The following is a 15,248-nucleotide window of genomic DNA, read 5'->3' on the forward strand; positions in this document are numbered from 1 at the left end:
TATGTGTGTAAATCTCTTTCCTAAAAACTTAAACTCCGACCCTTACCCCCCACATCCCACAAACACTTATATTTATGGAGTGACCATCGCACTAAGGGTGTGCGATGGTTACTTAATAGAATCTTGAGAATAGAAAATTTTAACCAAATTACATATATTATTAATATTGAATGATTTGAACCCATTAATAGAATTTGATATTGAACTAAAAATTAGTGGTTCCACTATTTACTCAAAAAATTTACTATCTAATTATTTTATTATATTGCAATTGTATATCAACTCAACTCTCTCTCTCTCATGATTACTAGATTAGTTAATCAATGTTTTTTTTGGGGGAACTCCAATTTTTTTTTCATATAACCTTTAAATATTTATAAATATATCTGTATTTAAAAAAAATTAAAAATTTTGGAGGGACCAAAGGGACGACCCCCCCCCCCCAAAGGGGCATATATTTTATTTCTCCCAAAGTTGTCATAGAGCAAAATTTGGGATGTCGGGCTTCTCGAACTAGACAATTACATCGCTAAAATCAGTATAGCATCATAAGTGTGAGGAGAGTACGAGATCGGATGTGATGGACAATGTTATTATTGATGGATACAAATTGAAACTAATTGCATAACTCTCTTTTTCGTTGCTCTTTTTGAAAACAGACTAAAATGAAACAAGTTTATGACATTCAGGTGGTCTAAATGACTGCAACACAAAATCCTTACACTCTGAACATTCATATGAACACCCTTCAACCTTCAAGAATTAATTTTGGGAAAATTCAGCACTAGTGAGGTTTAGTTCTGAATGTGAGCTCTCAGGTTTTCATGATTTCCTCTGCAAATTCTGCTGTGTAAGGGTGTTAGTAAAGACAGAACCACATACCACGTTTTTGACTGCATAAGGCAAGTTCCATGATGAGAAGTGAGGTCCAATGCCAAAAGGCTTACAACTTAGGGAGGCTATTTATTATTTTAGTACAAAAATGGAGAAGAAAAATGAAAATAGTGTGTCATGGTTAATCTAGGGTATGACTCAAGTATTCAGGCTCAATTTATTTTTGATATATCGCATTTTAGATCCAGAAATTAGCCTCTCCAAACATAAATTGAAGGTATGGCTATGTACCAATCACCTTAATTTCCCAAACCCCACAAAAGTGGGAGTTTTGTGCAATGGGTAATGGTCTTTTTAGTATTCTTGACCTTAATTGGCTCTACAAGCCACTGACCCTTCTAACTTCAGAAAAATGGATCTTGAAATTAAGAAGTCGTGCTGTTAAGTAAATTAGCTCCAGAGTGGTAGGTCAATGCTTTTGTTACCACCCCATGGTGGGGACACATGGAAAGAGATACTGTGTTTTGTGTCATAATCAATCTCCTAACTTCTAAGAACATCACTCTTTGATGACGAACATGTCCTTGTTTACATTTTCTATGCAATAATTGAGATACCCCAATCTCAAGTCTACCATTCTCTCTTCATTAAAGTCGTCATTTTAAGCTTTGGCTGACCATTCATATTTCGGAAAGAAAATTTCAGACAATCAGTTGTCTCTCCTTTTTGTGATGGCCCTTCAATTTTCGTTGGCTTTCACCACATTTCTTCTTTTACTCTCTTTATTTTGGCTATTAAAGGTATGGAGAAGAATTAAACCTCAGAACAAAGTGCAGAAGTTGCCGCCAGGGCCAAGAAAGTTACCACTAATAGGAAACTTGCACAACTTAATAGGCTTACTACCACACCATGCTCTCCAGCAACTAGCAGGGGATCATGGACCCCTTATGCACCTACAACTAGGTGAAATCTCTGCAATTGTGGTATCATCCCCCAGGCTGGCCAAAGAGTTCATGAAGACGCATGATCTTGCCTTTGCAGAGAGGCCAGAACTTCTTGCCCCTAAAATTATAAGCTACGGTGGCTCAGACATTGCTTTTTCTCCATATGGTGATTACTGGAGGCAAATGAGAAAGGTTTGCATGTTGGAACTACTAAGTGCCAAGAAGGTCCAATCCTTCTCTTCTATTAGAGAAGAAGAAATTAGTAGTCTCATTGAGTCCATCCACTCATCTGAAGGATCACCAATCAATTTTACTGAAAATATTTGCTCTTTGACAAGTACCGTTGTATGTAGAGCAGCATTTGGTACCAAATGCAAAGATCAAGATGAATTTACATTGCTGGTCATGGAATCTTCAGCCTTGGCAGGGGGTTTTGACATAGCTGATTTGTTCCCTTCAAAAAAGTTTCTTCATGTGCTTAGTGGGTTGAAATTTAAACTAGAGAAGATTCATGGGAAGATTGACAAGATCCTAGACAAAATCATCCATGACCACAGGGAGAACCCAATGAGTGCAGAGACTGGCAATGGTGAACTTTGGAAGGAGGATCTTGTTGATGTTCTTTTACGCCTTCAGCAAAGTGGTAGCCTCGAGTTCCCCATCACAACCAACAACATCAAGGCAGTCATATTGGTCTGTATTCCTTCTATAAATACTGCTCATTCAAAAGCAATTAATTCTCAATTACTAGGACCAATCCACTTTTATTGCTATCCTTATATTTTTCTTCTCTTAAGAATAACCTATGAGTCATTCCAATTCTTTTCCAGGACATGTTTGGTGCTGGAACTGATACTTCATCAACCGTAATAGATTGGGCTATGTCAGAAATGATGAGACAACCAAGAGTGCTGGAGAAGGCTCAAGCTGAGATAAGACAAGCCTTTGATGGAAAGAAACGAATCCATGAGAAAGATATTCAGAACCTAAATTTCTTAAAGTTTGTTATAAAAGAAACTCTAAGGTTACACCCTCCTGTTGCAATGCTACTCCCAAGAGAATGCAGAGAGCCATGCGAGATTGATGGATATGAGATACAACTCAAAACTAAAGTCATTGTTAATGCATGGGCAATTGGAAGAGATCCTGCACTTTGGCACGATGCTGAGAGTTTTATACCAGAGAGGTTTGCCAATAGTTCAATTGATTTCAATGGGACTCACCTTGAATATATCCCTTTTGGTGCAGGAAGAAGGATGTGCCCTGGAATAACATTTGGTATGGCCAATATTGAACTTCCCCTTGCTCAATTACTCTATCATTTTGATTGGGAGCTTCCAGGAAGTATGAGGCCAGAGGATCTGGATATGACTGAATTCTTTGGTGCAGTTGTTCGAAGGAAAAACAACTTGCATTTGGTTGCTGCGCCTTATTCTCCTTCAGAATAATGGAGATTCAACATCAGAAAATTCATTCAGATACCTCTGAAATTCCCACTTCACTATTTTAATCAATGTACTAATATAGTAAGTCGACACCAGCAAATATTTTCTTGAATTTAAGTGTATTCTGATTGCTGGACAATCCAAAAGCTGAGGTCCTTTCATATTTCATGTAATCAGGCATTGTAAAATTCAAATCTATCAGCTGAACTAGTGTTTTAATCCGATATCTTCATGTGCATGGTAATTCAGTAAGACATTCTTCTGAGAAGAATAAATTAAAATTTTATTTACCTCAATAAAACTTACTATGAGGCATTTGCTTAGTTTTAGTTCATAGAACCAAATCTACCGTAGCTGTCAAGCTGTAAAGTTTCATTTTGATTTGTTCAATCAGCTGATTTATGGAAACTTAAGGCTATTTCGTATTTACCTTCATAAATTTATAAAAAAAAAAAAATACTATCTACTATTTAGACACTCTCAGATCAAGTCAGTGTTGTCCTACTTATTTAGGACTCCATCAGATCCATTTTGAAGTTGCGGGAATTTTATATTATGGGAAAGTTTTATTTCCTCCTTGTGATTTGCAAAGACAAAGAGGCATTAAAAATTGCGCCTCTTAACGAAATTACACATCATCTGGGTTAGGAATGTGCCATATTTAACTGGCGGGCTTCCAACCTTTTATTTTCTTTTTTATATATATTTTAAAATATGGTGGAATTTAAAATACATTGTCTATTCCATAATAATTATTTTTATCATCACACCAAGACATTTGTAAGGACACAATTCTCTGGCGGCCCAATAAGGATGTTGGGCTCGCGTACGAAAGATCCCTCACAATATGATTTGTAGAGAGTGGGCTTAAAAAGCTAGCCGCTGGTCACGGGGCGATGTCCGATCCTGGTTTTAGAGGAATTCAGGTAGAAAAAAGGAGTTGGGCTTGAACATTTAAGCCCTTAGACGTCGCACCCTATGGGATGGGACTCCTCGGAGTTGATCCGAGGACCATTGAGGCCTTACCCCGGTTATCCAACGACGGACTTTCTTCAGGGAAGTCCGGTGTTGTTGAGATGTTCTCCCCCATGTCCTCTTTCTTTTTTGGAGGTGGAATGGGCTCCCCTCTAGATTTACTTACTTTCTTCTTTTATACTCGTCTGTGTTAATTGTCCTTCGTCCACGTGTAGGGTCAATCTTTACAAGACTGATATTTGTCCCATCAGTCTAATCCCAGAATTGTTGGGTATGGTTGATAAGGCTGCAGAGTACGGCTCTGTCATGTGTTAGGTCTTATCTGGAAGGGTAGTAAGGATAACTTCCCCAAGATATTTTGGATCTCCTTACAAATTCGTCCCTATACCAGTTTTACCCCTTTATTTCGGTGGGATTCAGGATCTGCCGAGGACCAAACTGTCCTCGGCTGCCTTCCAAAAGTGTTTTGTGCTCTGTACTGTAGAGCTTGGGCCACAGCTCTCCTTGGACTGGGCCCTCGGATTTTCCAGGAGCAATTGGGCTTGGTCCTTAAATTATTGGGCCCCACAACATTAATTAAGCACTTTATTTTTGTCTTATAAAAAAAAAAAAGTAATTTGTGTTAGGAATGTGCCATATTTAACTTGCGGGCTTCCAACCTTTTTTTTTCTTTTTTATATATATTTTAAGATATGGTGGAATTTAAAATACAGTGTCTACTCCATAATAATTATTTTTATCATCACACTAAGACACTAATTAAGCACTTTATTTTTGTCTTATAAAAAAAGAAAGTAATTTGTTTTTGGTGTAGAAGGATTTTAAATTCTAAATATCTTATTTGACGACAAAATTTTTTACCTGATGAGCTAACCAAAACCCACATCCTCTCACTTAGCTAGAACTTTTTTTTTTTTTTCTTAAGAATACTAAGTATTTTTAACACACACACTTAGCAAAAACTTAAATTAAATTGTCTAAATTTATGCTTTATTTAATCAAGCATCTACATTATTATATTTGAGCATTCTCCCAGCTTAGCTGTAATTATCCATTGTCTCTACATTCACTCAGTCATGTGACTTTTATTTATTGAATCTCGCAATTTCATATATATAGTTAATGAAAGAGATTCAGAGGAGTTCAAGGGAGAGAGGAAACACTGCAAGAAGGAAAAGAGTAAAGAGATGAGGGGCTCAGATTGAATTCCAATCTGATTGTCCCCTTGTGATTGCTTTTGGATTATTTGGGTTGGGTTGGATTTTGACCCGACCCAATTCCATCAATACCATTTTAAAAGCCCCACCAACCAGTTCTGGCAAAGCCGAACCCAGTTTCACATTAACCAAAAGGTCCAGCTTGAAACAATATTTTACCTTTGCTGCTCTCTTTCTTTCATTTTCCTATCCCCTTTCTTTCTTCTCCCTCTTCAAATAGTAGGTTCGTTTGATTGTAAAGATAAAAATGTGAGCATATTAAAAATGTTAAAAGAACAGAAAAGTGGAAGTATGAAAATGTTTATATTTTCCGTTTGGTAGAGAAAAGATTGGGCAACATAATAAATTCTAAGGAATTGTTTTTTTCCTCCACCTATACTCCCAATTTGGAAGGATGGTCTTTGGTGGGCTCAAGTGGAAAGTCCAAGCACCCACTTTTCCTTCCTATTTGCCATAAACCAAATGATGGAAAACTACCATTTTCTATCTCAGAAATGATATTTTTACACTTCGTTTTTTACATCTTTTTTTTTTTCATATCCACTTTTATATTTTAAAATGTGAACGTTTTTGCATCAATTATTAATATTGATGTTTAAAGGGATACTGTGTTTTGTATCTTAATCAGTCTCCTAACTTCTAGGAATATCACTCTTTAATGACGAACATGTCTTTGCTTATATGTTCTATGAATTGAGATACTCCAATCTCAAGTCAACCATACTCTTGTCATTTTAAGCTTTGGCTGACCATTCAAAGAGAATGGTCTCAATAAAAAAAAGAAATAAAAGAAAAAATCAAATATCAAAACATATGTATGTACATACAGGCTTATGGGGTCCATCTGCAAATAGCACAAATTTAACTCTATATATTTTGAAATGCAAATTTTAGAAAATCACTTCTCTTCTTTTTGTCATGGCCCTTCAACTTTCATTGGTGTTTACCGCCTTTCTTATTTTACTCTCTTTGTTTTGGCTATTAAAGGTATGCAGAAGACTTAAACCTCAGAACAAAGTTCAGGAGTTGCCACCAGGGCCAAGAAAGTTACCACTAATAGGAAACTTGCACAACTTAATTGGCTCACTACCACACCATGCTCTGCAGCAACTAGCAGGGGAACATGGACCCCTTATGCACCTACAGCTGCGCGAAATTTCTGCAATTGTGGTATCATCACCTAGGTTGGCCAAAGAGGTCATGCAGACACATGATCTTGCCTTTGCGCAGAGACCAGAAATTCTTGCGCCTAAAATTATAAGCTACGGTGGCTCAGACATTGCCTTTTCTCCATATGGTGATTACTGGAGGCAAATGCGAAAGGTTTGCATGTTGGAACTCCTGAGTGCCAAGAGGGTCAAATCCTTCTCTTCTCTTAGAGAAGAAGAAATTAGTAATCTCATTGAGTCAATCCACTCATCTTCAGGATCACCAATCAATTTTACTGAAAAAAAAAATTGCTCTTTGACAAGTACCATTGTATGTAGAGCAGCATTCGGTACCAAATGCAAAGATGAAGATGAATTTACATTGCTGGCCAGGGAATCTGCAGCCTTGGCTGGGGGTTTTGACATAGCTGATTTGTTCCCTTCGAAAAAGTTTCTTCATGTGGTTAGTGGGTTGAAATTTAAACTAGAGAAGATTCATGGGAAGGTTGACAAGATCCTAGACAATATCATCAATGACCACAGGGAGAACCCAATGAGTGCAGAGACTAGCAAGGGTGAACTTTGGAAGGAGGAACTTCACCTTCACATGCAAGGTAGACGGTACAGCTCCCATGCTGTGGATCCAGGGCCGACCGAGGATCGCAATGTATGGGGAGAAGGAATTCATCACAATGAAGTTTACCATTACCTCTTTTCCATCAGTATTAATGGGCAAGGAGATCTGTCCCTCAGGGATCACCACTCTACCATCAAATCCTATTAAGGAGGTGTCATATTTAGGCAAGTTCTCCATTTTTAACCCTAACCCCTTGTACAGGTCGAGGTAAATCACTTCGACCCCACTTCCCTAATCTACTAACACTCTCTTCACTACAAAGTCACCAATTCTTGCAGTGACTACAAGAGTGTCGTCATGACGCTGGGCCATCCCTTCCAAGTGCTCATCTCCGAACTCAATTGGCCCCCGACTCAATCTTGGTTTCTTCCCCGCTGAGTGTCGCCCTCGGGATTCTCCACCGAAACCACACTCAAAACTCCCTTGCGTCGACTTAAATTTGTGCCAATTGAAGCTGTATGTATAACTTCGATAACCCCCAATGGTGGTGGGAGCGTGGTCCCCTGGGTTCTCCATGTCTGCCCTGTAGTGTTGCCCATGGGTGCCACCATAAACTCCTTCAAATGCCCAAATTTCACCAATTGCTCCAAATGATCCTTAAATACCCTATAATCTTCAATAGTGTGTCCCTTTTCCCGATGGTATGTGCAACACAAGTTCTGATTCCTTTTTGCTAGGTCACCTCCCATTTTGCTTGACCACCAGAATAATGGTTCGTTCTTGATCAACTCCAGAATCTTATGAACGGGCTCTTTGAACGCCACATTAATCTCCCTGATCCGAATGTTAGGCTCTTGAATTCTCATTTCCCTTCTCGGCCTCAGCTAAAAGCCCCCTGGCCGTGAATCCTTTGCATACTGCGAAGTAGCGGGCACCTTGCCTTTACTTTGCTGCCGATCATCCTCCAGCCTTTTATATTCCTCAATTCACCTTATTAGCTGGTGCATACTCTCGAGGGGCCTCATGGTTAACGAATCTCTTAGCTCTGAATCTAGTGGAAGTCCCAATCTAAAGGTGTTGGTAGCCACCTTCTCATTGCCTCCCCCAATTTCATTATACAGTTCCCAATATCTATTAACATAGCTTCAAAAAGTTTCTCTAGCTCCCATCTTTATATATAGCAGTGCATCAACAAGTTAGGGCACCCGACTACAAGTCATAAATTGAGCCTCGAACTCTGAATTAACTCGCTGAAACTGTGGATTGACCCCTTCCTTAACCCATTGAACTATTTTAAAGCCGTAGCTCAAAGACTGGAAGGAAATACCTTGCACATAAGTGTGTCATTCTAACTATACAGCTACATCATCTAGATGTAATGGCAGATGTATTCAATGAGGTTAGCCTTACCATCATATGAAATGAATAGTGGTCGATTAAAACGTCTCGGCATTTGAGCACACTCACAGAATTTGCCAATTGTGTGTGCCCTTACCTTGATTAATGGGCTAACTATTTTGTTGGGCTCACAATTTACTTGTTGTAATGGGTGTATGGATATCGTATAATGGGAAGCTCCTAAGGACGAAAATCCTTACCTAAAGTGCAATTAACCGGTCCTCCCAAGCAAGCTTGCTCTTAGTTTCTCTCTTACTTGCTCTAACTCTCTGGTTCCTCTCCCTCTAGTGTCTAACCCCTTTCTTTTTATCCTTTTCTATTTATAGGCTTCCTTAATGGGTTGGTTATGATTATGTTAGATGGTTTTTCATACAGGTGGGGCCCTTTAGGATTATTCCTAGCAAAAAGGGGCCCTACTTTGGAAACAGGTGTGTCAGTCGTTGGGACTTGCTACAGACGCCGGATGTTGCTCGGTGACGACATCCCCTAAGGCATTACCGAGATACCCTAGAGTAGGCCCCGAGCAAGGTTAGACCCCGAGAACTAAACAATCCTCGGCCCAATCAGTTGAGCATCATGGATTAGGCCCGCCAGGGAACTATTATCTGACCTACTGCCCATGGGCCTACCAATGATGGGCCAATAACCATTGTTGATGCCTGGCCTCAACCAACTAAATGGAAAAAACTGTCGCCACCTTGCCTTCGTTCAACCACCTGCTGTGGAAACAACTCCCGTGCGCATGGGGCCCGTTGGAGGCCCCTCTCGATGTATATGCGTGCTGTTCACACGGAGCTTCGAGTGCTCTCTCTCTCGATAGAGGAAGGTACGTCTACTTTTGGCACTATGGCAAGAATCTGGGTCAAATTTTAAGAGATTACCAAAGGTAAATGGAGTCACCACCAATCATTGGGTTTTTATAAGGTGTGATTAGTCACCTGTTTCTAGTTGATTTTATTACCAATCCTAGGCTAAGAAAAAAGGGTGTTTTTCCCATGGCCTCTCCTTCTGTAGATGATGAGGATGATGCTGGCTCTTCCAATAATGACGATCTCTCAATGACTTACCCTTTGTCATTCATGACAAAAATGGGGAGTAATTTTGGGTTTGAGAGTAGTCTTGTACTTAGAGGGAGAGTTAGTATAAGACTTTTTTGTTAGGGGGAGTGTGTATAGGTTTGAGGGATGTAGTGAGGTTTATATGTACTTTTCTTTCATTTTAGTTACATTAGCCTCTTGTACACCGGTCTTGTGACCAGTATTATTATGACATACATTGTACTTTATTTTCTTATATATGATGATGATGTATGTTCATTTTCTTCACCTACCTCTACATGTATTGTTTATTTTCTTTCTTTGTACACATGTTTCTTTATGTATGCAATCTTTATTTCTGTTTCACATATGATGCCTTGATGAGTTTTGTTTAAGTGTTTCAAAAAGATAGGTTGTGAAAGTCTATCTTGCCATGAACTCTCTTCTTGCAAAAATTTTCAAGAGTTTGTAGTAGGGATGGATTTATTCTATAATACAACAAGTGGTTATGAGTTGGGTGATTTAAGACTTCTCTTATAATTATTTTTTTTGTTGTGGTTTTGTTATGGTTATGTAATTGGCTAATCCTTTGACAAAATGCACTTTACTTGTAATTGGGTAGATCTAGAGTAGGTTTAAGATCTCAAGAAACATGTTGTTCAAGTAAAGTGTTAAAGCCATGAAGATCTGACTAAGAAACAAGTGAAGAAGAGTTGTTCATTAAAACTCGACAGTAATCCCTACAAAAAGACTTCTATCGAGATTTAAAGTCAAAGCACGATAGAAGCTTAACACAAGCTGTTTCTGTCGAGATTTACGAAATCAAAAATTCCAAATCTGATTTTCAGCCCATGCTGAAATATTTGTATAGGGTTTCTTTTTTCACAACTCTAGACATATATAAAGCTAATTTTAAAGGCCGTCACGCATGCAATAAGTGCCCTAGTTCATTATTCTCTCTAAGGAAGCTACTACGTCTTTACGTCAAGGGTTTTATGACCATGGAGCTTCCTGATCTTCATCGTTGATGAAGTGAAGAACTTTGCAGCCAACAACCTCTTCAAGTTACTGGAGTTAGTCATATACTAGGATCCATGCATCATTGGTTAGTCACGTACTGGGATTCGTGCATTGAACAGAAAGATTACCGTTACAATACAAGTCCAATTGGATATTGGGGTAAAGGTTTAACTGTAGGTTGGTATTTCAGGATAGGCCAAAGTGTTTGGTAAGATTCCTTATACTTGTAACTGCTTGTAATTGATAATAGTAGATTCTTGGGAGTGGTGACCTTAAAATCACCCAATGAAGTTTTGCCTCGATGGTTTTCCCCATTCGTAAACAAATCATTTGTGTCAAATTTATTTTCCGCTGCATTTAGTTTAGTTGGTGATTTGTTTATGCTACCACACGTTGCATGTAATTGAACCTAATTAATTAACTTGGGTAATTAATTAAGTTGCAAGGGGTCAATTTATTTTTAACCCAACAAAGAGGAACTACTGCACCTTGACATTTAGATATTACTAGTCATTAACTTATGTGATACACCAAATAGTTAGCTATTGCTAAATTTCTTTACTAGGTTCAATGCTACAATAATTAGTTAAAAATGAATGAAAATCGATATTTATAACACGAGACAAATATATACATGGTACATTGGAAAAGTAATTAACATTTCAACCAAAAATCCAATATTTTGGTAAGTATCGTTGGATGGCAACAAAAACTAGGTAGTAGTCCCCAAAGTTCAAAGGCATGAGCTTGAATATCTCGTCTGATTGCTAACTATTTAACTGGAACAAGAGGGGAAAATATCTACATGTGAATTCGTGAAATGGTTTGCTGCATATATGTCATGCATTTATAGAAATCATTGAAAGAACAAAGTTTGAATAAGAGGAATGACACTAAACAAAAAGTCATAATCCGCAAAGTTTGTCCTCTAGAGATAGGCAGATAGACAGAGAGAGTTATGAATTTAAACTAAAGGGTGCCATATGTAACCAAACAAAAAGAGAAAAAGAATCTTGAGTTGTGAATAAGTCGCTTGGCATCAAAATTAAGAAAATTAAAATGGACATTTTGGTGCAAAATCATGCTATGATAAAACCTAATTTGGAATTTTAATTGGGATTCAAAATGTGCTTTGACTTTAATATATTATATATGACATGATATATAAAATGAACAAATTCACATGGAAAACAACCTCTCGTGGCATGGGTTGATAGAATTAATAGATTAAATAGGTATAATGTCCAACTTGGTGTTGTTTAACCAAGCTTTATTAGGGAAATGGCTTTGGAGGTATGGCCACAAAACTACTCATCTGTGGCAAAGGGTCATAGCCATGAAATATGGGGAGGCGAAAGGGGGGTGGAGCACTAGAGTTTGTAGAAGGGCTTATGGTTGTGGTTTATGGCGAAGTACAAGTGAAGGGTGGGAAAGTTTTTCTAAGAATTTGTCTTTTGTTGTGGGGCATGGTTCTCGTATTCTTTTTTGGCATGATAAGTGGATTGAGGAAAATTCTCTTAAAACTCTTTATCCTCAATTTTTTGTGTTCAGCCAATAAGGAAGCTTGTATTTCTGAAGTGTCAAGTCCTCCAATTGGTGATAATGATAGAGTATGGAGTTTAAGATTTTATAGGGAATTTAATGATTAGGAGTTAGCGGCTTTCTACTCCCTTCTTCACTTCATTCAAACTCGGATTCCTAGAGGTGGAAGTAGTAAATATGCTTCGTTAGCACCTCAATGGAGGTGGGAAGTTTGACATTCGGTCTTTTTATCATAAGATTCAAAATGTAACTCTTTCTATTTTCCCTTGGAAAGGCATTTAGAAAGTAAAGGTTCCTAAAAGGGTGGCATTATTTATTTGGACAGCAGCTCATGGCCAGATTCTAACTTTGGATAATCTTATGCTCCGTGGTCGCACTTTGGCAAATTGTTGTTGTATTTGTTGTTGCAATGAGGAATCTGTGGATCACTTGCTAATTTCCTGTCCAGTAGCTCATTCTTTGTGGATGTATGCTTCAATAGTTTGGGATTAGTTGGGTCATGCCAGATTCAATTGTAGACTTATTTTTTTATTGGTATCATTGGCTTGGGAAACATAATTCTGATATTTGGAATTTGGTTCTGAGACGCTTAATGTGAACTATTTGGACTAAACAAAATCGGTGTTCTTTTGAGGATACTAGGAAATCTCTGGCTTAGTTGTTAGATTTATGCCAACGAACCCTATTTAATTGGTCTCGGTGTTAGGGTTTCTTGAATTGTTCTACACTTATGGATTTTCTTTTGTCTCTTAGAATAGCTTAGTGTCTTTTTTCTTTTCTTTTCTTTTTCTCTTCCTTTATCTCTTTGTTCACTATCATGAACCTTGTGTATTTTTCATGTTATTCCTTCTTCAATAATATTTTTTCTTACCTATAAACAAAAAAGGTATAATGTCCAACTTAATTCTGATAAAACTGCTTTGGCTAGGCTCAAGTTGTGAAGGTTTGAGTGCAGTTGGGTCATCTCAAGCCGCAACTTACCATACCAAACTTAAGGCAATAGGAAATTCATATCATTTGAATTAGGATATCCATAAAAGGTTTGGTAGTGTGAAGCTAAAACTGCTGATCAAGCACAATTATGTGTTAATTACAATCGGTGATTCATTTAATCGGTGATTTATTTTATTGTTTTAGTTATTATCATTGATAGTTACAGCAAGGATAGTAGTAATATGTTATGTATATATGGATGAAGAATAATTACAGATTTCTATCTAATATTATCTTTTGAGTTTAAATCGAAATGCTACTCCCTAGACTCTTTCTTTTTTCCTACAAAATTTATTTTCTATTTTATGATGTGAATTAGCTCCCAAAATTAGGACTTCCCCACAATGTTCTTTGAAAAATTGTCTAATTGACTTATCAAAAAAAAAAAATTTGTCTAATTTTTCCTACAAAAAATTGTCTAAAGAATATATTGTTTCTCAAATTCAGTTTTTATTGTAAATTGTGTTTTCTTATCTCTTAAAATTTTGGATTATTCATGTCTTTGAACACTTTATTAATTTAATTGAATTTTTTTTACTCATAATGGTAGACAATTTGGTAACTTATATTAAAAATAAAAATTTTTAGGATTTCACTATGGAAGATGAATTTAATTCTATGAAATATTTAATTTTAAAGATTTCACTATGAAAAATACTAATTTCTCTGTGTGTGTGTGTGTGGAAGTTTGTCTAGACTAATAAATGAGTAACACAAATCAGCCCCAAACAAAAATTGTATGAGGATATTTTAGTACACAAAATGATGAAATTCAAAGAAGGAATTCTGCTATTAGTAGTATAAATAATTAAGTAATTTTAAAAAATCTTTAATATCTATTAAATTAAAATTTTAAAATTTTATCACATTGTATAAAAAACAAAAAAACAAAATTATCACATGAACAAATTGGATATTCTCCCTAGGAAAACTATGAGCATTCAAAATTTTCTTCTCAAAATAAAATAAAATAATAAAAAAATAAAAAATAAAAACTCAAGAGAAAAATTAGTCCAACATCAAACCCAGCACCAAGAACAGTTCTGGACCTAAGTGTCTCATACAAACACAAAATTACATAAATTAAAAACACGATTACAGAAAATTACAGCATTTTCTTAGCATCCAAACAGGAATTTCTTCTATTTATATTCAAATATGGGTTTGGTTTGACCCTTTGACTATAAAAAAATAATAATAATAATAATCTGGGTTTGGATACAATTGTATATGTGGCATGTGGTCAGATTTAATGAATACAACCCAATAACAGACAAGTCTCCTCTCAACCTCTGATCCATGAATTCCACAATACACAAGCCCACCATGCCACCATCTCAACCATGCTCACCCTTCTCAAGCATCACACTCTGCAAAACCATCTAAGACTTGAATCAAGTCCATGCCCATGTGATCAAAACTGCCCAAATCCACTACCACTGGCTGCTGTCGAAGTCCTCAAATTCTGTGCACTTTCCAATCACAGTGTATATAATACGTACAAAGGTGTTCGACCAAATGCCCAAACCAAATTGCTTTTCTTGGAACACTATAATCAAAGCCCTTACTTCTTCGTTTTTCTTTTAGTGTTTGTTAGGAAAGAAATTTTTTTGTTCTTGGAAATATTTTGAATGCTCAAAACTTTTCTGGGGAGAATATCCAATTTCTTCATGTGATAAAATTTTAAAAAGTTAATTTTTTTAATTTGATTAATTTAATAGATTTTAAAATTTTATTTTTATTTTTCAAAGATTTTTAAAATATTTTAATTATATTGAATATTGTAATACACAAGATGTATTTTTATTGGATCAATTAGTCCATTTGACAAATTGATGTGTCACTTAACAGACACATTAACAAAAGAAACCAACGGAATGTGTAACTATCAAAACATTACGTAATGTTAGGAGTCAAATTAAAATTTTGAAAATTCAAGTCGAACTATCAAAACAATACGTAATGTTAAGAGTCAAATCAAAATTTTGAAAATTCAAGTTGAAAAAATTCAAATAACTCTAAATTTCAAAGGTGTATTTTACAATTTACCATTATATATTTAACAAATTACAGCAAATCAAAATGAGCTAGTCAGGCTCATTGGTCTTTCAAGGTATC

The 15,248-nt window shown here is 36.5% G+C and overlaps 2 protein-coding genes across 2 annotated transcripts; both read left to right on the forward strand.

Moving 5' to 3' along the window:
* The first annotated feature begins 491 nt into the window (after positions 1 to 491).
* LOC115959553 (premnaspirodiene oxygenase-like) lies at positions 492 to 3,546 on the forward strand. Its single transcript, XM_031077992.1, has 2 exons — positions 492 to 2,471; positions 2,609 to 3,546. Exons 1-2 carry the CDS (start codon positions 1,566 to 1,568, stop codon positions 3,224 to 3,226), a joined length of 1,524 nt encoding a protein of 507 aa, XP_030933852.1. The 5' UTR covers positions 492 to 1,565; the 3' UTR covers positions 3,227 to 3,546.
* Positions 3,547 to 6,333: 2,787 nt separating this feature from the next.
* LOC115961873 (premnaspirodiene oxygenase-like) lies at positions 6,334 to 7,347 on the forward strand. The gene has a single exon (XM_031080780.1). It carries the CDS (start codon positions 6,334 to 6,336, stop codon positions 7,345 to 7,347), a length of 1,014 nt encoding a protein of 337 aa, XP_030936640.1.
* Positions 7,348 to 15,248: the final 7,901 nt, after the last annotated feature.

This window comes from Quercus lobata, chromosome 9 (genome assembly GCF_001633185.2).
Source record: "Quercus lobata isolate SW786 chromosome 9, ValleyOak3.0 Primary Assembly, whole genome shotgun sequence".
NCBI classification, from domain to species: domain Eukaryota; kingdom Viridiplantae; phylum Streptophyta; class Magnoliopsida; order Fagales; family Fagaceae; genus Quercus; species Quercus lobata.